At 47.0% G+C, this 26,836-nt stretch overlaps 5 protein-coding genes, 1 non-coding gene and 2 pseudogenes across 6 annotated transcripts; 5 read left to right on the top strand and 3 right to left on the bottom strand.

Moving 5' to 3' along the window:
- LOC136540182 (uncharacterized) lies at nt 1-785 on the bottom strand. Its single transcript, XM_066532188.1, has one exon. The coding sequence runs from the start codon at nt 756-758 to the stop codon at nt 273-275; it is 486 nt and encodes a 161-aa protein (XP_066388285.1). The 5' UTR covers nt 759-785; the 3' UTR covers nt 1-272.
- Nucleotides 786-1,477: 692 nt separating this feature from the next.
- Nucleotides 1,478-4,716, top strand: LOC136533703 (RNA polymerase sigma factor sigB-like). The gene is made up of 6 exons (XM_066526243.1): nt 1,478-1,873; nt 1,992-2,525; nt 3,255-3,485; nt 3,569-3,709; nt 3,906-4,103; nt 4,218-4,716. Exons 1-6 carry the CDS (start codon nt 1,679-1,681, stop codon nt 4,509-4,511), a joined length of 1,593 nt encoding a protein of 530 aa, XP_066382340.1. The 5' UTR covers nt 1,478-1,678; the 3' UTR covers nt 4,512-4,716.
- Nucleotides 4,717-5,018: 302 nt separating this feature from the next.
- On the top strand, nt 5,019-10,226 carry LOC136533691 (protein TOC75, chloroplastic). The gene is made up of 7 exons (XM_066526234.1): nt 5,019-6,451; nt 6,792-7,013; nt 7,332-7,439; nt 8,355-8,549; nt 8,644-8,892; nt 9,287-9,541; nt 9,722-10,226. The coding sequence occupies exons 1-7, from the start codon at nt 5,171-5,173 to the stop codon at nt 9,959-9,961; spliced, it is 2,550 nt and encodes an 849-aa protein (XP_066382331.1). The 5' UTR covers nt 5,019-5,170; the 3' UTR covers nt 9,962-10,226.
- LOC136537288 (pentatricopeptide repeat-containing protein At5g59600-like) lies at nt 10,015-12,061 on the top strand (annotated as a pseudogene).
- A 156-nt stretch (nt 12,062-12,217) lies between these two features.
- On the bottom strand, nt 12,218-15,535 carry LOC136533675 (uncharacterized). The gene is made up of 6 exons (XM_066526219.1): nt 15,403-15,535; nt 15,161-15,306; nt 14,140-14,190; nt 13,165-13,386; nt 12,972-13,074; nt 12,218-12,858 (listed from the first exon to the last, which is right to left on the bottom strand). The coding sequence occupies exons 1-6, from the start codon at nt 15,486-15,488 to the stop codon at nt 12,312-12,314; spliced, it is 1,155 nt and encodes a 384-aa protein (XP_066382316.1). The 5' UTR covers nt 15,489-15,535; the 3' UTR covers nt 12,218-12,311.
- Nucleotides 14,925-14,996, bottom strand: TRNAG-UCC (transfer RNA glycine (anticodon UCC)). Its single transcript has one exon. It is a non-coding gene; the product is annotated as a tRNA-Gly (tRNA).
- Nucleotides 15,536-15,717: 182 nt separating the features above from the next.
- On the top strand, nt 15,718-21,435 carry LOC136533682 (uncharacterized; annotated as a pseudogene).
- Nucleotides 21,436-24,165: 2,730 nt separating this feature from the next.
- LOC136533664 (E3 ubiquitin-protein ligase RDUF2-like) lies at nt 24,166-26,554 on the top strand. Its single transcript, XM_066526212.1, has one exon. The coding sequence runs from the start codon at nt 24,366-24,368 to the stop codon at nt 25,203-25,205; it is 840 nt and encodes a 279-aa protein (XP_066382309.1). The 5' UTR covers nt 24,166-24,365; the 3' UTR covers nt 25,206-26,554.
- The last annotated feature ends 282 nt before the right edge of the window (nt 26,555-26,836 follow it).

Raw genomic sequence — 26,836 nt, 5'->3', positions numbered from 1 at the left:
TGTTCCAAAGGATATATAGTTTTCAAACATTCAGCCATCGCTAAAACGAGATAGAGTTTAAATATTCACAAAGAACTGCGACCACATTATAGAGATATCACGATAATCTAGTGAAGAGCAAAATCAATGCTAGTTGTGCAAAAGAGGTATCACGACGAGAACAGCCTGCGAGGACGAAAGCGTCGGCGTCTTCTCACATCGCAGCGGCGCCGCCGCGCACTAGGGGCCTGGTTGCTTGGTTGAGGCCGAGGCAAGCGTTTCCCCTCGATCCCTCATTGCTGCGCGTTGCGCACCTCCAACGCGCACTGCGACTGGAACAAGGGCACAAGGGACGCCGGCTCCGCCATTGGCGCCGACAGCGCCGGGTGCCGCCACCCCGCGCCGACCGCGGGCGCCGGCGGCCTGGGGGAGACGTCGTGCGCCTGGCGCTCCCCGCTGCCGCCGTGCCGGGCGGCGCCACGCAGCAGCTGCTGCTGCTCGGCACCGCTCCTGCCCTCGGCCACCTGGTCCCCTCCTCCCTCCTTCCTGGCGGCGGCCCCCGCCTGGTCCGCCTCCCAAACCGGCACCGTGGGCGACACGACGAGCGGCGACAGAAGCGGGATCGGCGCTCTCCCGTCGCCCCACACCGCGGGGCCCGCCCCCGTCCCCGCACCGGCGGCGACCTGCTCCAGCTGCAGCGACGCCGGTGCATGCTTCTGGAGACGGCTCGGCGGGCGTTTCTTGCATCCGGAGCCTGAGGCGGACATCTTCATCTCCATCGACTGATGATGAGCGGGTGGATTATTGATCCTACTCTCGCTTTCCGCGATCCCCTCCTCGCGGCGACTCGCTGATCTTTCGTCTACCCGGCTGGCTTCTGCAGGGAACTGCCGTAGGGTACTCCTACATGCGTGCATGCGGAGCTCGTGGGATGGCTATGACTATAAAGGGCGGAGCGGTGGCGAGTGGGTGGCCGGGTTTGGAGGAGAAGGGGGGGCGGCGTGGACGGTGGGGAGGGATCGGTGCGGCAGTTCCCTTGTTTTGTGTAACGCTCGCTCGCTTCCTGCAACCGTCTCCCAGCGAGATGCCTGCGGTCAGTTTCTGACTTCTGAGGCTCTGATCGGATTGGGATCGGCGACCGCCTTGGGATATGTGACCGTAGACTCGATTTGATCCGCTTGTTTTTTTTAAAAAATGTGTCGCCTGTCACGTCACTTGGGGGTCGGTAGAGAAGTTTTGGCACGTCAAAACTTGGCCACGTTACAAATAGTTGGGATCGTACGACTGATGAATGATAAATAAACGTTACGTAGTTCATTGAACTGACAGTACAGCAGAAGACGGCACAGTAAAAAAAACAGTGGCCCTTTATCATCGTATATTACCGGATCGATCACAGCTTCGTCTTTTTGGCCCGGCCCACATCGTGGCCGGCGGCTGCCTAGCCGTGCAGGTGGCCGCTTCCTTTTCCGCACGATTCCGTCCCCCACCCTCTTATCCGCTTTCTCCTCCCGCCGCCCCCTCCCGCTTCTCTCCTTTCCCGCAGCCTCACCGCGGTCCTGCTCGTCCACGCGTTCACTTTCAACGCGACGCCGCAGAGCCGAGAGCTAACTCCTGAGCTAGGAAAGTAGTAATGCGTCATTTGGCCGCGACCTCTGCGACGCGCATTTGTTGAGAAACCGCCTACGAACTACCGTCGATGGCGTTCCTCGCGCCTCCGCAGTTCAAGTGGCCCCCTTCCACCCGCGCGGCGGTATTCAGGGAGCCCTCCGGCGGCGCAGGCTCCCGCCTCAGTCGGATAAACTGCTCTTTCTCCTCCACGGCAGTCGTCGATGCAGAGCGCCTCGAGTGCTTGTCCGTCGAGCCGCCGCCTTCTCCTCACCGGACCCTTCCGGTAACGTCTGTCTCCATCTCGTCCGTCTGATTCAGCTGTAGCTGCAAATCTCAGTACGGGTTGGACTGGCAATTTTCTAAATTGTTCGTCTCGTTCTTCCTTCGATTGCCTCAACCAGGGCTCTTTCGGTGAGGCGCTTCTCAACAAGGAGGCCGTGGTTGCGGCTGCGGCCGCGGAAGCCGTCGCTCTGGCTCGAGCGGCGGCCGAAGTCGCCGGAGAAGTCGCCCGGATGGCGCAAAAGGATCACCCAGCGGACTTACCGCGGCGTGATGACACGGAGGACAGCTTCTTGTCAAGAGAGGTCCTCCGCACCGAGGTGGGGTTGGAGGCGAGGCGCGCCGGGCTCGAATTATTGCAGGGCGATGAGTTCAGCAGCATCTTCAGCGACGAATCCGAGGATGACGATGATGACAGCGGGCATAGCATAGCCGTAGCGGTGAAGTCGGCGCGGCGGTCCGAGAGAAGGGCTCGGAGAGTGAGGGCAGCGATGAAGGCGGCTAAGTGTTTCAGCAGCGGGAAGCCCGTTGGAGCGTCCTCCACAAGGAAGAAGCGGTTGAAGGGTTGCCAGACTCCTCTCGGGTGCTTCTATAAGATGACCGGCCCGAGGCTTCTCACGGCGGAACAAGAAGTCGAGTTCTCAGAAGGAATTCAGGCATCATGACTCGCAAATTAAAACTTTTTGTGATTTTGTGGTGCTATGCGGAGACATATCAGTAGTAGATTATTGAGTAAAATGCATCGCGATTATTGAGTAAAATGCACCGCGACTCCCTAAACTTTTCCCACATTCTCACCCGGGTCTATGAATTCTCAAAATGATGCTCTTCAACTTTTTAAATGATCCATTCTACTTACTTCGATGCAAGGCAGAGTTCCTGTCACTTTCTTAAAGAAAGATCCATTTCAAGTTTACTTTAGTTCCAATCATGGACTTGAATTCTAACTTCAAACGAACCACTTAAAAAGTTGAAGGACCAGATGATCACTTTGGGTTTATGGAGTATGGACCAGATGAGAATATGGGAAAAGTTTGCGGACACATGATGCATTTCACTCTTAGATTATTGAGAGGTTGCAATAGTATCTGCGTGCCCTGTGCTAAGTAGCGAGGATGGTGAAATGCACAATGTTGCAGCGCAGCTCTGTTCAACCTAGATCATAACCAAACTGCACATTGCACGCATGATAGCTTGTGAAATTTATTCTTGTGTTTGATGCAAATTTATATAGCCATAATTTAGTGTGTTCTTCCTCTTGGCGGCATCAACCATCACCATTCATCAACCAACTCACCATTTTCGTCAGATGTTTCTGCTAGTTACCATTGTCCTATTGCCCATCACGTTAAACTTATCATGCATGTCACATTGAATGTATGCAGGACCTCCTGAAACTGGAAGCCATCCAAAAGGAGATTGCGCAATATAATGGCGGTGAACCAACATTTTCCCAGTGGGCGGCAGCAGCTGGAACTGATGAGAGCACTCTGCGGAGACGCCTGAATTATGGGGCTTACTGCAAAAACAGGATGGTGAAATCTAATGTGCGACTTGTAATCTCAATCGCAAAAGAACATGAAGGCCCTGGAATGGAGTTTTCTGATCTAATTCAGGTGCTGTACATGTGTGCTCCTAGAGAAATAAGATTATTGCTTTAATTATATTACACATTCTCATTTTGTTGTCTTCATGGCAGGAAGGGATGCAAGGCCTGATAAGAGGCGCAGAAAAGTTTGATGCTAAGAAGGGTTTTAGATTCTCCACTTACTCCCATTGGTGGATCAAACAAGCAATACGCAAGTCTGTTTTAGAACAAACCCAGATAATTCGCCTGCCGGTATGTTATCCTTCCTCCCTGTACTTTCACCATTTGAATTTCTTGAGATTGCTGTCTATGTATCGGTGAAGGCAGCGGTGGTGATGACGATGACGGTACCAACATTCTAATGCTGCATTCTTTTACCTGGCGTTACGTGAGCTCAATTTCAATGTTGTAATTTTTTGTACCTAAAACATTTGTTTCTGTTATGTAGGCACATATGGCTGAAGCAAGTTCCCGAGTGAAGGAATGCTGCCGGCGACTCCGTCGTGAGTTGAAACGGCTACCCAGCAACGAAGAGATTGCGGTGGACACTGGCATGCCAATCCGGCGGGTGGAGGCAGCCATGAGCCTCCCAAAATACAGCGTGTCCTTCACGAGCAAGGTCGGGTGCACGGACGTCACATACCAGGTTTGTTCGTCCTTGACGTCCTTCTCATGTAAACGCTACGGTGGAACATACAGCATGACAATAATAATGGCGCCTGAATCTAACGGCCTCCGCTTCGCTTCGTCGACCTGGCAGGAGATCATGCCGGACACGAGCGCCGAGACGGCCGAGGAGGTGCTGCACCGGTGGCTGATGAAGAAGGACGTGAACACGGCGCTGGAAAGCCTGAGCACGCGCGAGAAGCTGGTGATGCGGTACCGGTTCGGCATCGAGGGCGGGCGGCCCAGGACCCTGCACGACATCGGGCAGCTCATGGGGGTGAGCCGGGAGCGGATCCGGCAGATCGAGCTGGGCGCGTTCCGGAAGCTGCGGAGCAAGAAGAGGGTGCAGTCGCTGCAGCAATACCTGCAGCCGGCGGAGAGCTGGTAGCCATGTCAGCACTACCCGCATCGTTGCACACGGCTTTCCATGACGACTCATATATGTATGTACACAGTACACTGTTCTTTTTAGAGGATTTAACGTATACACGTTCGATCCATTTCGCTGTCCATGTTGTAGTACCAAGTGTATAAAGAAGCTGAAACATTTTTTTAACGCAAAAATACAAGAATTGTGTTCCAGTAAATAACAACGTGTGAAGCCAGCCGTTTCTGTACTGTGCTGTGCACCTCACGTATGACCACCTCGGATAAACACACTGAAAATCTCTTCCAAGTCACGGAATCAGCAAAGAGCAGGTTTTGCAGCTGGTTCTGGTAATCAAATAAAGGCACCAAAAACAGCATCAGGAAGAAAAAGGAAAAAGGAAGAAAAAAGGCCAGCAAGTGAGTCTAGCGTTCAAACCGCAGGGCTTTTCGCAAGTCGCAACACGTCATCACGGGCCGCCGTCTGAGGTAGCCACGCCGCCGCGAAACCCTCAACAGAAAACTAGAAAACTGGGGGGCAAAAGATAGGAGAGACCCAAACCCTTACCCAGGGAGGCGAGGAAGACACCCCTCCGGCCCTCCCTTCCCCGTGTGCCCCTCCTCGTCCTCCGCCCTTTCTCCCCCTCGCCGACACCTACCCTCACCGCATCCGCGGTCGCAATGGCGCTAACCTCCCAAGGCATCACCCTGCGTTCCCCGCCAGCGGGCCCCCGCGGCCACGGCGGGAGGCGGTCCTCTTCCGTACCCGCCGCCGCGGTCCCGCGCGGCTGGGGGCAGCCTCACGCGGGGCAAGCCTTATCCATCTCGCCCGCCAGGTACGAACCCGCCGCCCGCCTACCACGGGGAGGCTCCTCCTCCTCCGCCATACGCGCCGCCACCTCGGCCGGCGCGCAGCCCGGCAGCGACCCGGTCCCCGCCGAGCCCAGAATCGAGCTCCCCGCGATATTTACCGTCTTCTCCGAGGCCGCTAAGACCGGCGCTGCCTTCTTCATCGCCTCATCGGGCGCGGCTTTCCTCCTCGGCTCGTTTGGGGGGTTCGGAGGCGGCGCTGGGGGTCTCTTCGGCGGCGGTGGTGGATGGGGCGCGGGGGGTGGTGGTGCCGGTGGCGGAGGGGGTGGAGACTTCTGGTCCCGGCTGTTCTCCGTCGGCGCGGCGCACGCGGACGACAAGTCCTCGGGGGATTGGGACGCGCACGGGCTCCCCATCAACATGACGGTGCCGCTCACGAAGCTGAGCGGGCTGAAGAGGTACAAGCTGTCTGAGCTCAAGTTCTTTGACCGGGCAGCCGCCGGCGGTGGCGCCTACACAGGGCCGGAGGATTCCTTCTTCGAAATGGTGACACTGCAGCCTGGTGGCGTGTACACCAAGTCGCAGCTGCTGAAGGAGCTCGAGACACTCGTCTCCTGTGGCATGTTTGAGCGGGTTGATCTGGAGGTGAAGCCCAAGCCGGATAACACAATTGGGCTCACAGTCTCCTTTGTGGAGAGTGTGTGGAGTGCCGCAAAGCAGTTCAAGTGCATCAATGTGGGGCTTATGTCACAGTCAGGGCAGGTTGACTTCGACCAGGATATGACTGAGAGGGAGAAAATGGATTACCTCCGCAAGCAGGAACGTGATTACCAGCAGCGTGTACGGGGTGCCAAGCCCTGCATCTTGCCAGAAAATGTGCGTGGAGAGGTGCTGGGAATGATGAAGAAGCAGGAGAAGGTGAGCGCCAGGATGCTGCAGAAGATCAGGGACCATGTCCAGAAATGGTACCACAACGAGGGTTTTGTGTGCGCACAGGTGGTTAACTTTGGAAACCTTAACACCAATGAGGTTGTGTGTGAGGTGGTTGAGGGTGATATCACCAAGGTGGAGTACCAGTTCCAGGATAAGCTTGGAAATATTGTTGAGGGAAATACCCAGCTTCCGATCATAGACCGAGAGCTGCCCCAACAGGTATACCTGTTACAACCAATCGCTAAAGATATTACATTGATTAGCATATGGTAACGCCTGTGACATTTTATTTTCATCAATGAACCTCAGTGATGAGTTGCGCACTAGGATATTTGGATCAATAATTAAAATATTATGTAGCATGCAAACGTACTTGCACTCAGTGTTAGCCATTGCGTGTGATTCTTCTGGTCTTGTGCTCTCTATGATGATGTTTGGCGTGCAACACAAATACCTGCTCTCTATATATTTTTACTAAACAGTCATTGTCCTGACATGAATTTTCTCCTAGCATGTTGGTGACTTCAGTTGTTAATCTGTGACTACTAATCTTTTACAGCTTCGACCTGGCCACATCTTTAACATCGGAGCAGGGAAACAGGCTCTGAAGAATATAAATTCACTTGCTTTGTTTTCTAATATAGAAGTTAATCCACGTCCTGATGAGACAAAGGAAGGGGGCATAGTAGTTGAAATTAAGCTCAAGGAACTGGAACCCAAGTCAGCTGAAGTAAGCACAGAATGGAGTATTGTACCTGGGCGTGAAGGGCGACCAACTTTGGTAATGTACCTATTTATTTGGAATCATCTGTTCCTTCTGGAACCTTTCTATATAAGGGTGGATCTAGGATTTTACCACACCTAGGGCTGGATTCATGTGTCTCAGACTAGATTGTAGAATTCTTTGAACTTATCTTGAAGTTTGCTGATATTTCTATAGGTGTTTTTGTGCTGCACCTAGGGCCATAGTCGTAGTTGCCATAGGTGCAACTCCTCCACTGTATATAATTGCTAGGCTACACTATTTCGATAAAGTACATCTTGTTTGTTACTTTGTTATCTGTCATGAACCTCAGATCTTATGGCTATTTTCTTTTAGGCATCCATACAACCTGGAGGAACTGTGTCATTTGAGCACCGGAACATCTATGGTCTTAATAGATCTATTGTTGGTTCTGTTACATCCAGCAACCTGCTGAACCCTCAGGTTAGTTGCTGATGAATGTTCTTTTGGGAGTTTTGTTGTTTTTCTGATTTTGGTTACTGTTACCTTTGTCACTTGGGGTTGCATTGTATTAGGGGTTATACAGCGTAGCCTTAACCTGCTTAAGCCTATGGAGTTAGCTGTTCTTTGGTTCGTCTGAATAGGATGTTATGCATGTGATTGGTTTCCTACGTAAGTGGTCATACTGAGTCTTGGGCTGTAGAGCGGGTGCGGGTGGGAGGGAGGGTGCATATCTGGATACACAGGATTTGGCCGAATTGTGGGATGCAGGCTGGGCTTGCTTTGAGGACAGTACTAGCCTGCATATGGGCTTGTGCAGGTAACCAAATAGGGATGAATTGCACCAAGGAGACCTGGATAAGGGCTTGTGCAGGCAACCAATCAGACCCTTGGTGCTTTATACTTGTAAGAGGAATGTGTTTAACAACGAGCGAGTTCAGCATGGCATTTCTGATCTTATGTTAGTCTGTCTTTCATTAGACTACCATGTGGAAAGTGTGCATTTTTAAGTGTCGACAATTTCATGTCTAAAATTACTGAACAAGTAGAGCAATGACCCTGCATGGCTGCATTAGCCTCCAGAAGGAATTATATTTACCTAGCACTTGTCAATCTTAAACTAGCCTACCCCAACTTGTTTGGGACTTAAAGGCTTGTTGTTGTTGTTGTTGTCAATCTTAAACTTGATTATTCTCTGTTCTATTGAAATATGTTTAAACAGTAACATCGTTAAGAAATACTGGTTTGTTTCATGGTTGGTGATTATTCTATTTGTACTTGATAGGCTAACATCTGTCTAACAGTATTTATTTAGGTCTTTATACTTTTTTGTCAGCAACACCACTTATATTTTTTGACATCGTGCACTTATTCATGTGTATTTTGGGGGATCTTTAGGATGATCTTTCATTCAAGCTTGAGTATGTCCATCCTTATTTGGATGGTGTGGATGATCGTAGTAAAAACCGCACATTCAAAACTAGCTGCTTCAACACGAGGAAATTGAGTCCTGTCTTTGTTGCTGGTCCCAACATGGATGAGGCTCCGCCTGTTTGGATCGATAGAGTTGGATTTAAAGCCAACATAACAGAGGTTTGCTCGAGTTCTTCCACATTTTTTCTATTTTATGAGCAAGTACTGTTCCAGAAATATCTGTAACATGATGAAAAACTGTTTGGATTCTCAGAGCTTCACACGACAAAGCAAATTCACATATGGCCTCGTGGTTGAAGAGATTACAACACGTGATGAAACTAATTCTATCTGTACCCATGGTTCTCGAGCAATGCCTAGCGGCGGTTTGAGCATGGATGGACCTCCCACAACCCTCAGTGGTACTGGAGTTGACCGAATGGCATTCCTTCAGGCTAATATAACCCGTGACAATACTGAGTTTGTGAATGGTGCAATTGTTGGAGACAGATACATTTTCCAGGTAAGTTATCTGTACAATTATGGTTTCAAGGACATACAGTAAAGTGAGCCCTTGACGCTCAAGCATTTGCCTTGTGGCTGTAAGACTCTTTGAAGTGCTACACTCAATTTTGTGAAAAGTAGCAAGGCAGACTCTCTTTGTTATTTTATCTTTTTATTAAATACCGCTTTCAATTCCAAAGCTTGCCACAGTGCACCAAACTTTCATTGATTGATTGCAATTCAATGTTTTTTCAGTACCTTTTTCTTGCCCAGTGCTCTTATTGTTTACAAACCTCTCTTATTGTTTACGAACCTCTATGTTGAACTTTGCACTTGTTCTTTCATGTTTTCATGTTGTTATTTAGTCTTTGCCATGGTAAAATACATAAACTGGGGAATTTCCTTGGTTGCAGTTGGACCAAGGTCTTGGCATCGGAAGCAAAAACCCATTCTTCAACCGTCATCAACTTACTCTGACCAAGTTCATCAATTTAAATAAGCAAGAGAACGGTGCTGGCAAGCCACTACCAGCTGTTTTAGTTCTTCATGGTCATTATGCTGGTTGTGTGGGTGATTTGCCAAGCTATGACGCATTTGCACTTGGAGGGCCTTACTCTGTTAGGGGCTTTAGTAACGGTGAACTGGGTGCATCTAGGAATATTCTTGAGGTATGCATTACTCACTCTAGATTTTCATTTGATGCATCATTGCATTTTCATCCCCAGTATTATCGTTGGCATTGATTATTCTGGTTTCCTTCATTAAAAGATTACATGTAATTGGTACCGTGGCATCACACAATGTTGTATTGTTTGGTAACTAATGTTTATGTCTGTTAATCTATGCAGGTTGCTACAGAGTTGCGCATCCCTGTAAGAAACACACACGTTTATGCATTTGCTGAACATGGGACTGACCTTGGGAGTTCCAAGGATGTGAAAGGGAACCCTACAGAGTTTTTCAGGCGTGTTGGTCATGGATCTTCATATGGTGTTGGTGTCAAGCTTGGGTTGGTAAGGGGAGAGTACATTGTAGATCACAATGCTGGTACCGGAACCATTTTCTTCAGATTTGGTGAGAGATTTTGAGTACGCTTCATTCCGCCACTGGAAGACAGACTTTTGAGGCACTCTGTGTAGCGATGCTTGTGGGCTGTGATAGGACCCAAACGGCATTGGAGCTCTGCTGAAATAATGAAGCTATTTTCTGAGGAAGAGTGATAGCTAGTGTGAGATTAGTTTTTCTTTATGTAGGTTGTAAGATCTGTTCTTTCAGAGCTTTGAGCTCATAAATAGATGAATTGTTCAGAAATATTGGCCCAAATTTTACCGTCAATTGTGTTGTTTGTGCTTCTGCTAAATTGTTGAATTTGTTTTGCCGCAGTTGCTTATCTACAGTTTTGTTGCATTTTCAGATTGTGTATTCTAGCTAAAGTATAACTTCCTGTTGATGATGCCCTTGTGTTGGATCTGAATTTTGTCCTTATTGGGCGGCTAGTGCTGACTACTAGCTTCAAATTCAGAACTACTACTGTTGATGATGCCCTTGGGCTAGTTTTAAATACGATTCTTTGGTAGAGCTTGTAGTAATTAGTTAATTTGAAAACAAATAAGCCGTGCGTGCGCACATGGAAGCAGCTGACGAACGCTTCCCTGCAAGGCCGCCACGGCGCGTTCTCCACCTCGTCTTCGCCCACCTCCGACGCGGCGATCGCGGCTTGGTGGACCCGCACCCCGCGGCCGTCCCCACGGCGCTCCGCGCCTGCGCGCGCCTCGGAAACGCCTCCTCCGGCCGCCTAATACACGCGCTCGTCCTCACCCGGTTCCCGTCCCGCGCCTCCGACGCCGTCGCCGCCACCGCGCTTCTTGACATGTACGCCAAATGTGGCCTCGAAGCGAGTGCCCAGAAGGTGTTCGACGAAATGCCGCGTAGGGATGACCTCGTCGCCTTTGCCCCGACCTGATGACATGGAACGCCGTCGTCTCCGGTTTCGCACTGGCCGGCGACGACCAGATGGCCGGGGAATTGATCGGCGCCATGGAGGAGGACGGGTTCCAGCCGGACGTGGTCCCTTGGACATCGCTTGTATCTGGCTCGGTGCTGAACTTTCAGTATGCCAGGGCACGCGTGCTGTTCCGGAGAATGATGACCAATGGCAACCCTGTCCTGCCGAGCTCGGCCACGATTGGCAGCATCCTGCCTGCCTTCGCCAATGTCGCTGACGTGAAGCGTGGGAAGGAAGTCCACGCCTACGCCATGGTGACCGGCGTCGAACAGGAGCTCACTGTGGGCAGTGCTCTAGTAGATATGTACACGAAGAGTGGGTTCGTGCTGGAAGCACGCCGGCTGTTTGATAGGATGGCAGAAAGAAGCACGGTGACTTGGAATTCCATGATCTTCGGGCTGGCGAATTCCGGCCACTGCCAAGAAGCCATCGGTCTCTTCAACCGGATGCTGTGCGACGGAGCAAGGCCGGATCACCTGACGTTCACAGCCGTTCTGACGGCTTGCAGCTACGCGGGCATGGTGGAGCTCGGGAAGGCCCTGTACCGCGCCATGCAGGAAGAGCACGGCATCGCGCCGAGGCTGGAACACTGCGCATGCATGGTGCATTTGCTTGGCCGAGCCGGCTGGCTCGCCGAGGCTTATGATTTCATCAAAGCCATGCCCCTGGAGCCTGACTCCTTCGTCTGGGGGGCGTTGCTGGGGGCATGCCGGAGCCATGGCGATGTCAAGCTTGCCGAGCTGGCTGCGTCCCACCTGCTAACCGTCGAGCCGGCCAATGCAGCTAGTTGCCTGCTACTCTCGGACTCGCTGGCAAGTGCAGGCAGACAAGATGATGTTATGAAGATGAAGAGGCTGGCAAAGAGACGGCGCATGAAGAAGCTGGATGGCTGCAGCTGGTTGGAGTGAGTCTGCATAATCGAAAGCGATATATCGTCTGAGATCATCAGAAGAACAGGATTGATTGATCACAGATTCATGGTTGCCCAGATATGCAGAAGCAAACATCCCAGAGTTCAGGTTACCTCGTCTAATTAGCCGCTTTCCTACAAATGCATGTATTGGTCTATTTGATGTTACCATGAACATGTATTGGTCTATTTGATGCTACCATGAAAATAGAAATGCTGTGCTACTGAGATTTAGTAGATGAAATGTTTAGCATTCACACTGTTTACTCACGTTGACACAACACATTTGTAACAACTAAAGCATGACATAAGTGGGAGTCACTAGTACTATACAAGCATAAACAGCAACGTAGCATTTACTTATTTGAGGCTGGATACTAGGTCCCTAAATCCTAATTACATTACGTAATACTCGATTACATTACGTAATACTCGAAGCAACTTATTATATAATTACAAGGCAGCAGCACGGTTCGGCTTCATTTCTCCATTCCTCACGCACGGTTCTCACCGCCCAGAAACATCAGTGACTGGGGGAGTTTGATCTACCATCTGGTGCTGGACCTAAAAGCAAAACCATTCCTCCCCCAGTTCCATCCCCCGGGTCTGATCCCTCAACAGGGGGTGCCCTCCTAGCAGCAGCTCGGCGCATTGGCTCGAAGAATCTACCAGCCACATCAGGAGGTTGCTCGAAAGATTCCTCCCCAGGCAGAACAAGGAGCCCTTCATTGCGGAGCATGGAGGGTTCATGGTAGCATGTGATCCACAGTGAGTCAACAAGCTGCCTCTCTTCTCGTGCAGCATCCAAATCTTCAGGAGTCATCGTCCTTATGCTTTCCATACGTCCACGGAGAAGCCGTCGTAACCTGTCATGTTCTCCTAGTAGACTCCTATTTCCAAGTGTTGTGTCCCTTGCAAGCTCAAGCAAGCCCCCTAATGCTGCCTCTCGAACACCAGAGTCATCGCTGGAAGCCAAACGCATCATAAGGTGGGGGAAACCTAACTGCGCAAATACTGAACAATCTGAATGGCTTTCGCTGAGCAGATAGTGAGTCAGACTCAATGCTTTCCTGACACACACACACAAAAAAAAAAAAAGACCAAAAACATCTCAGTCAAATAACATGTTGGCAAGGCATTTGCCAAAAAACATCACCTCAGAATTTCGAATCAATTGTGTTACCTCTGAAACCTTGCACTTTCTGAATTCAATGCATCTCTTAGTCCTGTATATCCGTTGGCTAAACGAAATGCAGAAACTCCTGGTTTGTTGTTCCGTATCAGAGCTGAATATTTAATGAGGACATCATTAGACATGTCAATTTATAGGATATAATATATACTGTGTCCATTTAAAATGTGGATAAAATACTTACAAGATAGTGCACCAAGAGCTTTTATCCGAGCAGTAAGGTCAGGATCTGATCTGAAATTGGATAAGAGAGGTTCAAAACCACTAGCTTCCATGACCAACTGCTGGCTGGTCGGATTGTTCTGAACCACTGTTGTTACAACATCAGCTGCTTTCGCTCGGATACGAGCATTAGAATTTCTGAGGTACTTGATAACTGGAACCAACCCACCAACAGAATGCAAATCTAGAGCACGACATAGAAATAACAAAATAAGTCCTCCAAATAACAAATTGTGAGTATAAAAAAAATGATAGTTTCACATAAAGAACATTTTAAATTAGACTTATGGCTATTATTGCTTCATTGTAAACAATTAGTTCATCATTCAGTCAACTATTTTTATTCTAATGAATCAGCTCCCCTTGAAAAGTTGCACGGTAGCATATTGAAAGGGGAAGCTGAGAATTCACCTGAATAGCAATGTTCTATTTGCCAAAAACCACTATATTGCCTCCATCCATTTGTTTAGCCACCTCAACAGAAACTACGAATGCCATTTTGAATCATCCAATGATGTGAATGTATTCAGTTTGACACCAAGAATGCATGCCTCCAAGTGCTACCATTGTCTCCTACATATGGAATTGTAGATTTCACTTAAAAGTAAATAATTTGAGTTCATGTATGTATGAATGAAATATGCTCATAAACCTTAATGCAAGCAGCAATTACGAACTGACACTAGGAGAATTCTAATGGACACACACACATTACACATATCAGATAGCTCTGAGGACTTTTGTCATACGATTTGTAATTGTGCAAAAGTCTGGCCCCAATGAGCCATCCACATCAAGGACCCTCACAAATCCCACAAAGGAGGTACCATTTTGTATTATATACCACAAATGGAGCCATATTGAGGTATATGAAACATGAGATTTTGTGAAATGATAACAAGACATGGGAAAAATTAAACATGAATCTGGGACATACCATTTGCCATGTCGATAGACTCAACATGCACCAGCAGCTCACTCAGCAAATCTGGAATTTTCAGAAGCATGCAGATTAGCATTGACCAGGTATGAGAAATGGCATTTGAAACTAAATAAATGCAATTAAGGCCCAGATTGTCAGCTTGAAGGCTGTTACAATCTGCAAGTTGAAACAAACACATTCTAGATTATAGCCAGACTGTAACAATTAACAATCTGCTTCCCCTTAACTTGCAGATTGTTACACTCAAGCAAGGCCCAAAACATGCCTATGCCTATAATAATTAGATAGATGTCAGTTCTTCAAACAATCAATTAAGAAGACCACAAGTACAACGGAAAGCTGCATAGAAATATATCTCCACCAACCTAGAAAAGGGTGAAACAGGGAATAGCAGTGGTACTTGCTATCTAATTACCACAGTCCACACCCACAGAATATTCGAAGCTATAAAAAAACAAAACTACATATAGGAAAACTCTTTTCTTTTCTTTCTTTCTCTCTTTTTTTTTTGGAAATGGAGGATCATTTGCCTAATCGTTACTGTGAGCTTACTGAACTTCAATTTTATGATTCGGAGTTCCATAAGCGAGAAATGTCCCTATGTCTTTGATGTGAAGTGGAAACTTTCTATAAAGAAAAATTGCCTGCACAATTCCTTGATGTGAAGTGTAAACTTTCTAAAGAAAAATTGCCTGCCCAATTCCACATCCATCGCCCCTTTTGGTTCCAAGCAAGTTTTGACAGGCTAGAGTTGAAATTACGAGCCAGAAAAACAAAATTGCGTTTGCCGGGAGTCGAACCCGGGTCTATTGCTTGGAAGGCAATTATCCTAACCGTTGGACTACAAACGCTGTTGTTCATTCATTAACTGAAATTCGTCATCTGAACTAAAGTTTCAACGCTGAAACTGAAAGTTCTAATCGTAAAAGCCAACACTAGCATGCGTGCTCAGGGAATTTAAGCAGGAGATGTGGGAAATGCATCTTGCAATCATGCAATGTAATTGACCCCATACCTTCGATGTCGTCGTGGGTGATGCCCTGCGCCTCCAGGACGGCGGGCGGGGTGCTCATGAGCAGCGCAATCTCCCTCATCCGGCTCACCACGTCCACCATCATGTGCCGCTCCACCGCCTCCGCGAGCCACCGCCGCTCCTCCTCGCTGTTGATTGGCACCACCGAAAACCAACACGCGCTTCAGCCACCTCTAAAAAAACAGACACTCCGCCTTCCCACCAGCAATCCAACATCCCCTTACCTGACGGCGCCAGACGGCCCCGCCCCGTGGACGTAGGGGAGGCTCCATTTGAGCAGCCCCGCCCAGCTCAGCCGATCCCCCGCCATCTGTCCTCCTCCCTCTACCCTTCCTGATCCGACGGCAATTCCGGCCGGCGAAACCAAACCACCGCGCGTCCCGTGCGGTTCCTCTCTGCGGCTCCCAAAGCTGGTGATGTGTTTGTGTTCGTGCTTTCCTCTCCCTCGTGTGCGTTCGTTCGCGGCGACGCGAGATATTTCCGCTTCTGGATACAACAGGGCTGAAATGATGATCAACTCGATGACTCTCCTAGAGCTAAATGCCAAATGCCGTCACGGGTAGGAAGGTTGGGGATAGGGACGGATCTCTCTGGAAATTACTCGGCTGTTCTGGCCGCCGAGCTGCACTCTGTGGGCCGGAACGGCCCATATTGTTCTGCACCGGCCGGTTTGGCTTTAATGTTTTCTGAGACGGCCCAGGGCCTTTCTTTCCCTGTCTTTCGGCCGTTCGTTTCGACCGTTCATTTGCTTCGGCGAGCGCCGGGGAGGGGATAATGGCAGCAGTGAGCTCGGTCTCTGTTCTGCCCCTCGCGCCGCGGAGGCCTCTTCCGCTGAGGCGTGCCGCTAGGAATGTGTTGGAGGGAGGAGGGAGAAGGGCTTCGAGTCCCCTGCTCCTCGCGAGGTATGGGCTGCGGCGCGGGCGCCGGGCTGCTGCTGCCGTGGCCGGCGAAGCGGAGTTGCCCCTCGAAGAGGCGGAGGCCGCGATGAGGGTGGCCGCCGACGACGACAGCATCACGGCCACGGTGGTGTCCGTGCTGCTCACGGTTGCGTTCGTCGGCCTCTCCCTCCTCACCCTCGGGGTGCGTGTTTGTTGCGACTTGCGAGCCAGCCGTTGTGGCATTGGATGGTCGATGCTGATCTCGCCAGGCTGTGTTTTTTGGCTGGCTCACGATTCTTTTTGCAATGCAGGTGATCTACCTGTCCGTGCAGGACTTCTTGCAGAAGAGGGAAAAGGAGAAGTTTGAGAAGGAGGAGGCTGAGAGGCAGAAAGAGGAGGCGAGGAAGAAGAGGGCTAAGTCCAGGCAGAAGAGAAGAAATTATTGATTTCGGGATGAACTGCCACCCCCCAATGTGAGCATTTCTTCTTCTTCTCCACCCTATTTCTTGTAATAGCAATGATTTTGTATGTAGTGTTGCACCTTTTGTATCACATGTGGTTTTCCTTCCTTTCTCACTTTAGGTTATATATGTGGTGTATGTGATCAGTTCAGCTGAGGGGCGTGCTAAACCAAATTAGCTTACAACTAATTTGTTTTAGGACTGATCCATTTATAAATGTGGGATATTTACAAATCAATAAATCAAAAGTAAGTTGCACCACTCTTAAAATAATCAGGAGGGAAAGCAAGATCGAATGAAATTTGGAAAGACGGGTGCCTGAAGGATGCTACTCTTTGAGTGAAAACAAGAATAAAGCCGCATTTTGTCCCCTGTGAAGGACACTTAGAAGTTGTTGGGACCTTTTTTAAAAAACTGGATCAACGCCTGTGTCCGTTGCATTGAATCAGGACATAATGGTTCAGTGTTACAGCATCCGAGACATCAGGATTATTTTATTTGTTTTAAAATAATTAAATATCCAGTACTTGTCCTACAAGTATCTAAGGAGTATCAGTGTTCGACAGTATTGGTATCTGATACGCAAGTGTTCACAAGTATCCATGCATCGTAGTCAAGAATCACTCAGAGTTCACAAATCACCTAAGACATCAGGCAAAAGGTTCAGCAGAAGCCGGAGCAGCAGCTTCCAGAACTACATCAACCCACAAAGAGCCAGGCATAGCACAGCTTGGAGCATTCAGTCCACCAACTTCGCCGTTGTTGAGGTTAGCAGGCACCATTCCTCGAGAGAATTTGTTCCAGCCTGGTGACCAAGGCGTCCAGTTTGGCCTTCCAGAGCTGGTGCAGTTCGAAGTACTTCACCGAGCAAAGCAGCCATCCCCAGTTCTTAAACATGGCCCTGCTGGAGCGCTAGAGCTTTTGTAAACCTAGACAAACTCCATTCTGAAAACATAGATAGTTTCTTAGTTTCCACAACCCCCAAAGAGTCAATGCTGTTAACATATTAAAGATCAGATCCTTCTTTTCACGGAGCCAATGTTTAGCTAGCAACACATATCTTCCATCATTAGACTGGATGTGAGCTCTGCCGCACACATGCAGACCTATCTAGCAATAGCACAGATAAAGAACCAGTGTGAGATGGCTCAGTTTCAAAACAAAACAAACCGGTATCATCTTCAACTCTCCTTTCTTTTAGCTAGACTGGTTCTAGTAAGAAGCTTATTCCTAGACAAGAGCTAATGAAAAACATGGGCTCTAGATAGCAATTTCATTTTACAAATCGCAGGTGTGTAAACTGGACACACCCCTGAAATTGATGATCTTATATAAGGACTGAGAAGAGCAAAACCCTAAGAAATTTTCTTTTAAAAAAGAGACCCTAAGGAATCATACTACCACACTACACCATCATCATCCCTGGTAACGACAATGGTAGATCAATTTGAATAATTTCTTCTCATTAGTGTTGCAAATAGTGGGCTAAGACATTTAGCGGAGCCTTCGGAAATATGCTAAGCAAGCTATAGCGGCGCTAAGGCATTTAGCGTTTTCTCAAAAAACATGCATATTATTGCTTGGTGTTTGCTAACTTGCATGTCTCCGTTGCTGGCTGTCACATTCTCCCTTCATGCCAGTGCTGGAGTACTTGTCCTTGGCAGTGTAGTTGCTGCACATCGGCGAAGGGGAAGGCTGCAGCCGCGACCTCCGCAGTCACCTCACGCAGCCGGCTCTTGCAATTACTCTCAGCCGTTCGTAGTTCACAGCCATAGTTGCCTCAACGCACACCAACACCGCGCCACCGCAAAAGGTTCAGAACTAGAGATGCTAGATTTTGTGAACACGCTTATACGCCATGGTAGATAGGCTAGATTCTGGCTGGTGGAAATTTTGCTAGGTCTCATTTCTTGGTAGGTCGTCCGGCTGCACATTTAGCGCCGCTAAATTATGTCACCACTAAAGCTTTTAGCGCCGCTAATGCCCGAAATAGCCCTCATAGTGAAATGACTTGAAGATATGAAAATATACTTTAAGAGCTTACATAAGATGAAACATTCAAGCCATCTTTGATTGAATTGAAATGAAAGGATCATGGCGTTATCAAGTTATTTTGTCAACAAGATTCCAACCGAAACATTTTAAGGAGAAAACCATCATTAACTTTAAGTTGTTATACCACTAAACCATCTTGGATACTTCATAAGGTGGATAATAGTACGTGGCAAAACATAACTTTAATGAATTCTTTTGCGCCCAAACTTTTTGAGCAACACATAATATACACTCCCCCAGATAATATGCTAACAAGGACATTGACTATAATGCTCACCCATTCAACATACACAATACATGTCATCTTGCATGCTATCTTTATTAGCAGATTCACTTAGGGCCCGTTTCGATCCTTGAAATTGAATTCATTCTAATAATTACAATTTAGACATAGATTAATTAAGTTAATATAGTTGTATATGGAATATATTTGTATATTTATTGTTAGGCATAGTAGGTCTCAAGCCCTGGTAAAGGAGGAGGGTTGTGTTAGGCGCGGCGAGCCAATGTAAAAACTTAGCCACTTTAATGGAGATGAAACCCAAAAGAATCCCGTTGGGGCGTAACCCTCTTAGCGACGCGCCATGTCGAAACCCGGGTATGGTGTTAAATGAGCAAGGGCCGGGTCGTTACCCCCGTGATGCGCCGTTTCATCAAGGATATGTACAACAATGTTGTGACTAGTGTTCGAACAAACGATGGTAACACAGATTACTTTCCGATTAAAATTGGACTTCATCAAGGATCAGTCTTAAGCCCGTATCTCTTTGCCTTGGTAATGGATGAGGTTACCAGGAACATACAAGGGGATATCTCTTGGTGTATGTTGTTCGCTGATGATGTAGTGTTAGTGGACGAAAGTCAGGCGGGAGTAAATATGAAACTAGAGTTATGGTAGTAGACCCTTGAGTCTAAAGGTTTTAGATTGAGCAGAACTAAAACCGAATACATGAGATGTGAGTTTGGAAGGTCAAGAAGTGCCTAAGAAGGATACCTTTCGGTATCTGGGATCGATGCTACAGAGGGATGGAGATATTGATGCGGACGTTCCATAGAATCAAAGCCGGGTGGATCAAGTGACGACGAGCTTCTGGCATTCTCTGTGACAAGAGGGTATCACAAAAGCTAAAAGGCAAGTTCTATAGAACGGCGATTAGACCGGCTATATTGTATGGAACAGAATGTTGGCCTACAAAGATTCGACATGTTCAACAACTGAGTGTTGCAGAAATGCGTATATTGCGATGAATTTACGGTCACACAAGAATGGACCGAGTTCGGAACGATGATATACGTAATCGTCTAGAGGTAGCACCAATTGAAGAAAAGCTTGTCCAACATCGGTTGAGGTGGTTTGATCATGTCCAAAGGAGACCTCCAGAGGCACCAGTGCACTGTGGAGTCCTAAGTCAAGCTAATAATATGAGGAGAGGTAAAGGAAGACCGAAATTGACATGGAGGAGGCAATAAAAAGAGATTTGAAAGCTTGGGATATATCTAGAGATCTATGTTTGAATAGGAATACTTGGAAAGCAGCTATTGAAGTGCCTGAACCGTGACTTAGGGCTCTTGGTGGGTTTCAACTCTAGCCTACCCCAACTTGATTGGACTGAAAGGCTATGTTGTTGTTGTATTTATTGTTAGGCATACAAGGGGCATACTTATATGTTGCATTTCTATTGTAGGGAAGTGAGTTGAAGAGTGTGTTATAAGTTGGAGGGTAGAATTATAGCATAGTCATTTATAGAATCCATTTCCATCTCCCAACCTATGAATTTAAGATAGGCTTATTTGTGAACTTGGGAAAGTTATGGAATGTCAAATTTCAAACCAAATAGCCTAATCCAGATTTCAATTCCTTCAAAATGAAGGGATCCAAACAGCCCCTTATATTATTTTGATTTGCTCATTAGACACTTTTCTTTGCCGTCTCTTTAGGCAAGTGTTCCAATCAGTGAGTTTGTACCTTTATATAGAAAAAAAAACTTGTCACTCTTATGGGAAACAGTCTGTGGCGTTACCTCAAAACATGTCATGTAAATGCTCCCACTCTTTTATTAATTTCTATAATTAAGGCAATCTCACCTTATTCTATAATTGAACCAAATATTCCAAATATAGGTTGTTTATTTAGGATAGCAACAGTCTCCAATGTGGCACTTTGACTTGGATTTTTTTGGGGTCAAAATATACAAATCTCAAATAGTGAAAATTATATTTTATGAAAAATATTTTACATGATGAATAACATCAACCATATGTTGTCAATACATACCACTTTTAATATTCTGATGGTCCAAGTTAATTTTTTTTTGCCTGATTGAATCCTAAAATGACTTCATTTGGAATTGGATACATTAGTTACTAGTTAGAGCAGTTGGCACCTCCATTTGTCAATGAACCATACTTCCTGTACGAGGTTGGCCATTGTCATGTTTATGTTCCTCATGTGAAATCTGACCATACAACTGATCCCTATGTTATGTATCTACCATATTTAGATCATACTGCATACAGTTGTCATGTTTCTGTTCCTCATGTGAAATCTGACCATATTACTGATCACCTATGTTATTTATCTACCATATTTAGATGATACTGCATACTTAAGTAAGTCTTTGACTCCTCTATCTGCTGGAATTACTTTTATGCAGATTATGTGTGCTGCCTATGCTAACAATGCTCTTCAGATGCATATCAGTCTTCAACATCTCCTTTTCTCAGGTTTTATGTCATTGTGAAGACTGGTTAGCTCCTTGTTTTTGTTAGTTCAAATTAGCCCGATTTCTTCTCATTATTCAAGTTGTAAGTAAAAGTTATTGTATAACAGATGCTTCATAAATTCTATATCGCACTTGAATCACATTGTGCTTCAATCTGAATCTAGCAGTAACAACATGTTTTGATCAGTTGAGTTTCTGGGGTGTTCATATATGGTGCCTTTCACACCAAAAGGTGTGCTAGCGCTGTTTCTGGTGTTGGGGGTTAATGAACAGTTTGCCACTTTGGATATATTTAATGTTATTAATATCAAATCTGCCTGAATTGTTGCGCCATATACACCAATAACTTTGAAACTGAAGTCTGTATATCTTATATTTCTCTGTTGCTTGCATGTTGAAACTTGGGCTGGTTAGGCATTGACTTTTGGATACGAACCTTGGAAACAGAAACTACATCTACATCTACACCTAATATTATATTTCTGTTTGCTATTCTTCTAGAAGAGCAAAATAATAACTTGATCGTTCCTTTGTGAATTATGCCAAGTGAGCTGTGAGGCTATATAGAGAAGGTGGGAATGAACTGACTGCCTATTCCTGGACTATGGAAGGTCCTGTTCGCTTGAATTTATCAGCAGTACCGTTTCAACAAAATAACAGTATTTTTCTCTCACAACAAATCAACATCAGCATCAGCCGTTTTTCCAGCCAGCCGAACATGGCGGAAATTTGCAGCCTCGGCATAGCCTGGTGATTTGTTGTGGATATGTTGTGTAAACAACTATGAATGTTTGAGCTTTGCAAACAACTCTGGAATTTTTTTTAAGATAATGTCTTGTATCGATTTTTTTTCTTCTAAAATGAAGGTGATATCATTTTTTTCTGAATTGAACGTCAAGTCATCTACAGATATCTGTGACCAATGCCCGGGTGTGATTGCAGTTGTTGACGTTGAATTGCGTCGTAGGCTTGGAATAGCAGAAGCCGTGACCACAAGGGATGGGGAGGAAGCTTCTCGTCAACTTTCTTCGCAGACAAGGAGTGATGATTGTATCATGTCTGATTGAGCATGACAGCATATGAAGTTTCTTTGTTGGTTCTATAGATCTGATCTATCCCTGACGTGGACTCGAGCACGTGTCAAACTTTACTGGCTGCGTTCGCTGGTCTGGAAAAACCAGACTAGCCGGCTCCTCCTCCTCACAGGTGCACTGTTTATCAACCAGCTGCTATAGTGTTTCTCTCTCACACAATCAGCTAGTTTCAGTTAAATTTCAGACCAGCGAACGGGGCCAGTGACTTTTGGAATATGGCTATTTTGTTCCTGTACATGTAGGCACATGTGAATGTCAATTGGTTTGCGGTTTTAAAAAAATACAGCAATTGGTTTACGGTTTTTTGTTTAACCAGAAAATGCGCTGTATAATTAAGAAAAAAAATAATATGGTGACTTAAGGAGACCTTTTTGACCCTGTATTCGCCGATGAGCATCTACTAGTGATTAGAAAGCGACTGAAAGTGAAGTTGTTGCAGCAACGGCGACCATTCGCAGAACCATCTATCAGCCTGTTCGTTTGGCTCGTGCTTATCGTAAATGATCGTAAATTTTCAATCGAAACAGTATTTTTCTCTTACACCAAGCCAGCCAGCAGTACTTCTTCACGAACCAGTAACGAACAAGTCCAGCCAAACGAACAGGCTGTATAGCTGCGAATATCCTTTCGTCGAGAAGCAAAAGTGGATGACTTTTGCCAATATATTTGAAGAGCCAGAAAGGAAATTCTAAGACAATTGACAAAAAGCAAAGAGTTAACTACTCCCCTTCGATTCCAATAGAAATGTAGCCATGTAGGTCATTTCAGGATTATAGCTAGTTAAAGTTCTGAAACTTTTTTTTGAAAGAAAAACCTCTGAAACTTGGTCAACCATTATATAAAAATTACGTAAATTTTCAAAACATGGTCGGTGCTGCCAAATTAACCATGAAAATACTTTCATAATTTATATAACTATATATATTTAAAGTAGTTTACCTTACTTTTACAAGACTTGCAAACTGGAGTCGTATTAATATCTTAAGCGACAACATGATACATCTCTATCAAAAAATATATCAGCACAATTTTTTTTCCAAGTCAAACTATTTCATATTTAAACATAAAAAAATCATATGAAGCCATGCTGATTTGAAAGTCTGACTCACATCCAAAGAAAAGTCATGTACCAGTGTCATCTTTTTGTTTGTGTCATGTTAATATGGGTTGCGATCAACAAGTTTAACTAATTTACACTCTGAAAGTTCAAAAGGATCCTGCACATGTAGGGTCTGTTTGCCAGGGCTTCTTCTCAGCTCCGGTTTCGACTCCACCAGAGAAGCTCTGCCAAACGTTTCGTTTCGTTGAAGAAGCTTTTTTCAGTGAAAAAAAGAGAAACCTACACCATTTTAAACGGCTCTGACTAAAGGAGCTCGTCGGGAGAAGCCCTCCCAACCACCCCATAGTCGTACTGTTTCTCGGTTTTAAACTGGTGGCCGGCGTCAAACCAAAACCACGATAAATTTAAACCTGACGCTTTTCACCGCGCGAGTCAAAACCGCCTGCCTTCTTTCTTCCGTCCTTCCATCCACGCGGCGGTTTGCCAAACCCACCCGGCCGCCGCCGATCCCGCCCATCCCGGGCTCCCCGCCTTCCCCTTGACTTCCCCGGCCGGCAGACCAGTCAACGTCACCACCGGCAGCTAGCTAACGGCGTAACCTTCCCAATGGCCGCGCTCCACGTGCATCTCCGTCACCCGCCACGTCACAGCTCCGGCAGCGCCGTCCCACATAAAACCGCCCCACCCACTCACCCACCCCCACAATTCCCCTCCCCTCCCCTCCCGTCGTCTCCCCTCCCCCGAACCCCCGATTCGAAGCCGGCGGAGTTCGATTTGGGGATTTCGGCGCCTCGCTCCCCGAAATCTCCTGGATCTGAGTCTGTCCGCCGTCTTCAATTTGCGTCTGGAGTGAGCCTGCGAGTTTTCCGGCTCGATTTGGTCGGGGCCTCAAGGGTCGGGGTCTTCGATTTCGGGGATGGAGTCGTCTCCGGTGTCTTACTGGTGCTACAGCTGCAGCCGCTTCGTGAGGGCATCTCCGTCCACTGTCGTCTGCCCGGAGTGTGATGGCGGCTTCCTAGAGCAGTTTACGCAGCCGCCGCCGCCGCCGCCGCCGCGGGGCGGCGGCGGGAGCGGCCGGCGCGGGACGATGAACCCGGTCATCGTGCTCCGCGGCGGATCGCTTTCTGGGTTCGAGCTCTACTACGACGACGGCGCGGGCGAAGGGCTGCGGCCGCTGCCCGGTGACGTCCAGCACCTCCTCATGGGGTCTGGTTTCCACCGCCTGCTCGACCAGTTCTCACGACTGGAGGCGGCGGCTCCGCGTCCGCCGGCGTCGAAGGCTGCGGTGGAGTCCATGCCGTCGGTGACGGTCGCCGGAGGTGGTGCTCACTGTGCCGTGTGCCAGGAGGCCTTTGAGCCTGGCGCCGCCGGCCGGGAGATGCCGTGCAAGCACGTCTACCACCAGGACTGCATCCTTCCCTGGCTCTCGCTCCGCAACTCCTGCCCCGTCTGCCGCCAGGAGCTTCCGGCTGCAGCCACCCCAGATGCGGAGGCGGATGCTGGGCTCACCATATGGCGACTTCCACGCGGTGGATTTGCCGTAGGGAGGTTCGCCGGTGGGCCTAGAGAGCAGCTCCCCGTCGTCTACACGGAGCTGGATGGCGGCTTCAGTAACGGGGTTGGGCCGAGGCGGGTGACATGGCCAGAGGGAGATGGCCAAGTGGATGGTGGTGAAGGTCGGATTCGCCGCCTACTTAGGAATCTATTTGGCTGTTTTGGTCAGCCAGCGAGTTCGTCGCAGTCCCGTAGTGGCTGAGCGCAGTTTTCCTTGGTAACAATAGCACTGAAGAACTAGGGCTAGTGTAAGAATGGAACCCAGATTATGATTTCTTGGGGCTTTTGATGTAAATGAAGGCCTAGCATTCCCCCTTCCTTTGTCTCATTTAAGAATTATTACTAAGAGATGGCTATGAGCAAGCATCTTGGAGTAAGCTTTGCAACCAAATTAGGTCAAACACACAAGTGCAAACCTTCAAGAAAGGAATAGCAATGAATGTTTTGGGGAAATCAATTTTGTCAATATTGTAGGTAGAGAGAACAATTGTTGTATTTGCATCCCTACTGTTTGTGTACATACTGGATTGGTTGAACATGAATTCCCATTCTGTTATATCTTATATTGACATTAAAAATCCCCAAAATCTATGGTAATACTTCTGTTCATCTAGCCACATCCCTTCATTGTTTCAATTTGAAGTATTCGTGTCGTGGATCAGTCATAACAGCTACCAGCCGAGCACTTGTTTATGCTTAATGGTCATAGCTTACCCTAGCTTGTGCTCCTATCGCTAACTGGTAAGTGGTCAGGACTGTTCTCTTCAATTTTCTGCCCATTTTCTCCTGCAGTTTTGATGTTTTTGTTTCCTCAGCTAGAGAACGAAACATCAAGTCCCTTTGCTATTTTAAATGTGCCAACTCAAATATCTTTTTTATGCCTAAAAAATGTCACAATAGTAGATTGGTCTTTTCAGTGTGTTCAACTAGTGCAGGGTCATGTTTGGGGTGGTGCACATGGTGTAAGGGCAATATAAGAATTTAATACAACACATGTCCAGATGGATCCCACAAATTTGGTTGCAGCTTTGCTCTAGTGGTATGCTAGCTGCTATTTTTTTAAAAAAATTCCTACCATCTATCTTTAATTACTCTTTAGTGCTTCTATTATTGATACGTAGAATTTAAAGGGCTGTGGGTGTCATGTTCTACATTTTCATCTCTGGCAGAAATGATGAACTGTACCATCTTGTAGTAGGCATATATTTGTCTACGTCCATCCTTGTAGCCCTCCATCTTGTTTGAGTCATACTGCATACGCAGCGGTTGGCCTAACTGTGAAATTTTTGCTTATCGTTTCTTCTGTGCATACTTTCAAATAAGTAACACGGTGAATTTGCAATGATGATATAAGTTCTGCATCCTTGACAAATTGCCGGAGTTATTTCATCTATTTGTGTTCTATTAATTAGCATAGCTATTGTTTTTGCTCCAGTTGTAGTTTCAATCTAGAAACTCATCACCACTCAAGCCCTATATGTTCATGGCTTTATGTTGTACTTGTGAAGGGGGAAAAGCTTCATTTTTCGTCTTGATCACCTCATGCCTGCTTTATTGTTTTATATTGCCTCTACTCTGATATGAATATGTGGCAGTTTAGGGAGTTACTTAAAAGCAGAAGGATATCTGAGAAACTGCATAAAATTCTCTATATCGTAATCTTTGCTTTGCTCACTTGATTACCTTTATTACCATTTGGCCTCGGAAAAACTTGCTAGGTCATGCTGGCGTGTGTCCTTGTTGTTTGCTTCTTTAACATCTTTTCTGGTAACAATATGAATGCTGAAACAGCATCTATGCAGGGTTCTGTTGTCTGCTGGTGGAGAAAAAAAC

The sequence above is a fragment of the Miscanthus floridulus genome, chromosome 2 (assembly GCF_019320115.1).
Source record: "Miscanthus floridulus cultivar M001 chromosome 2, ASM1932011v1, whole genome shotgun sequence".
Classification (NCBI taxonomy): Eukaryota; Viridiplantae; Streptophyta; class Magnoliopsida; order Poales; family Poaceae; genus Miscanthus; species Miscanthus floridulus.
Note: the sequence above shows the minus strand (reverse complement) of the source record. Positions and strands in the feature narration are given on the sequence as shown.

Bases quoted from the DNA above. Each gene is read 5' to 3' on its own strand.
- LOC136533675 (XM_066526219.1), bottom strand. From the start codon at position 15,488: ATGGCGGGGGATCGGCTGAGCTGGGCGGGGCTGCTCAAATGGAGCCTC. The intron at 13,387-14,139 runs GTATGTCCCAGA...GTCGTGCTCTAG, and splicing joins GTCTATCGACATGGCAAATG to ATTTGCATTCTGTTGGTGGG. The intron at 12,859-12,971 runs GTAACACAATTG...TGTGTGTGTCAG, and splicing joins GAAAGTGCAAGGTTTCAGAG to GAAAGCATTGAGTCTGACTC.
- LOC136533703 (XM_066526243.1), top strand. From the start codon at position 1,679: ATGGCGTTCCTCGCGCCTCCGCAGTTCAAGTGGCCCCCTTCCACCCGC. The intron at 3,486-3,568 runs GTGCTGTACATG...TCTTCATGGCAG, and splicing joins AGTTTTCTGATCTAATTCAG to GAAGGGATGCAAGGCCTGAT. The intron at 4,104-4,217 runs GTTTGTTCGTCC...TCGACCTGGCAG, and splicing joins GCACGGACGTCACATACCAG to GAGATCATGCCGGACACGAG.
- LOC136533691 (XM_066526234.1), top strand. From the start codon at position 5,171: ATGGCGCTAACCTCCCAAGGCATCACCCTGCGTTCCCCGCCAGCGGGC. The intron at 7,440-8,354 runs GTTAGTTGCTGA...GGGGATCTTTAG, and splicing joins GCAACCTGCTGAACCCTCAG to GATGATCTTTCATTCAAGCT. The intron at 8,893-9,286 runs GTAAGTTATCTG...CCTTGGTTGCAG, and splicing joins GAGACAGATACATTTTCCAG to TTGGACCAAGGTCTTGGCAT.
- LOC136540182 (XM_066532188.1), bottom strand. From the start codon at position 758: ATGGAGATGAAGATGTCCGCCTCAGGCTCCGGATGCAAGAAACGCCCG.
- LOC136533664 (XM_066526212.1), top strand. From the start codon at position 24,366: ATGGAGTCGTCTCCGGTGTCTTACTGGTGCTACAGCTGCAGCCGCTTC.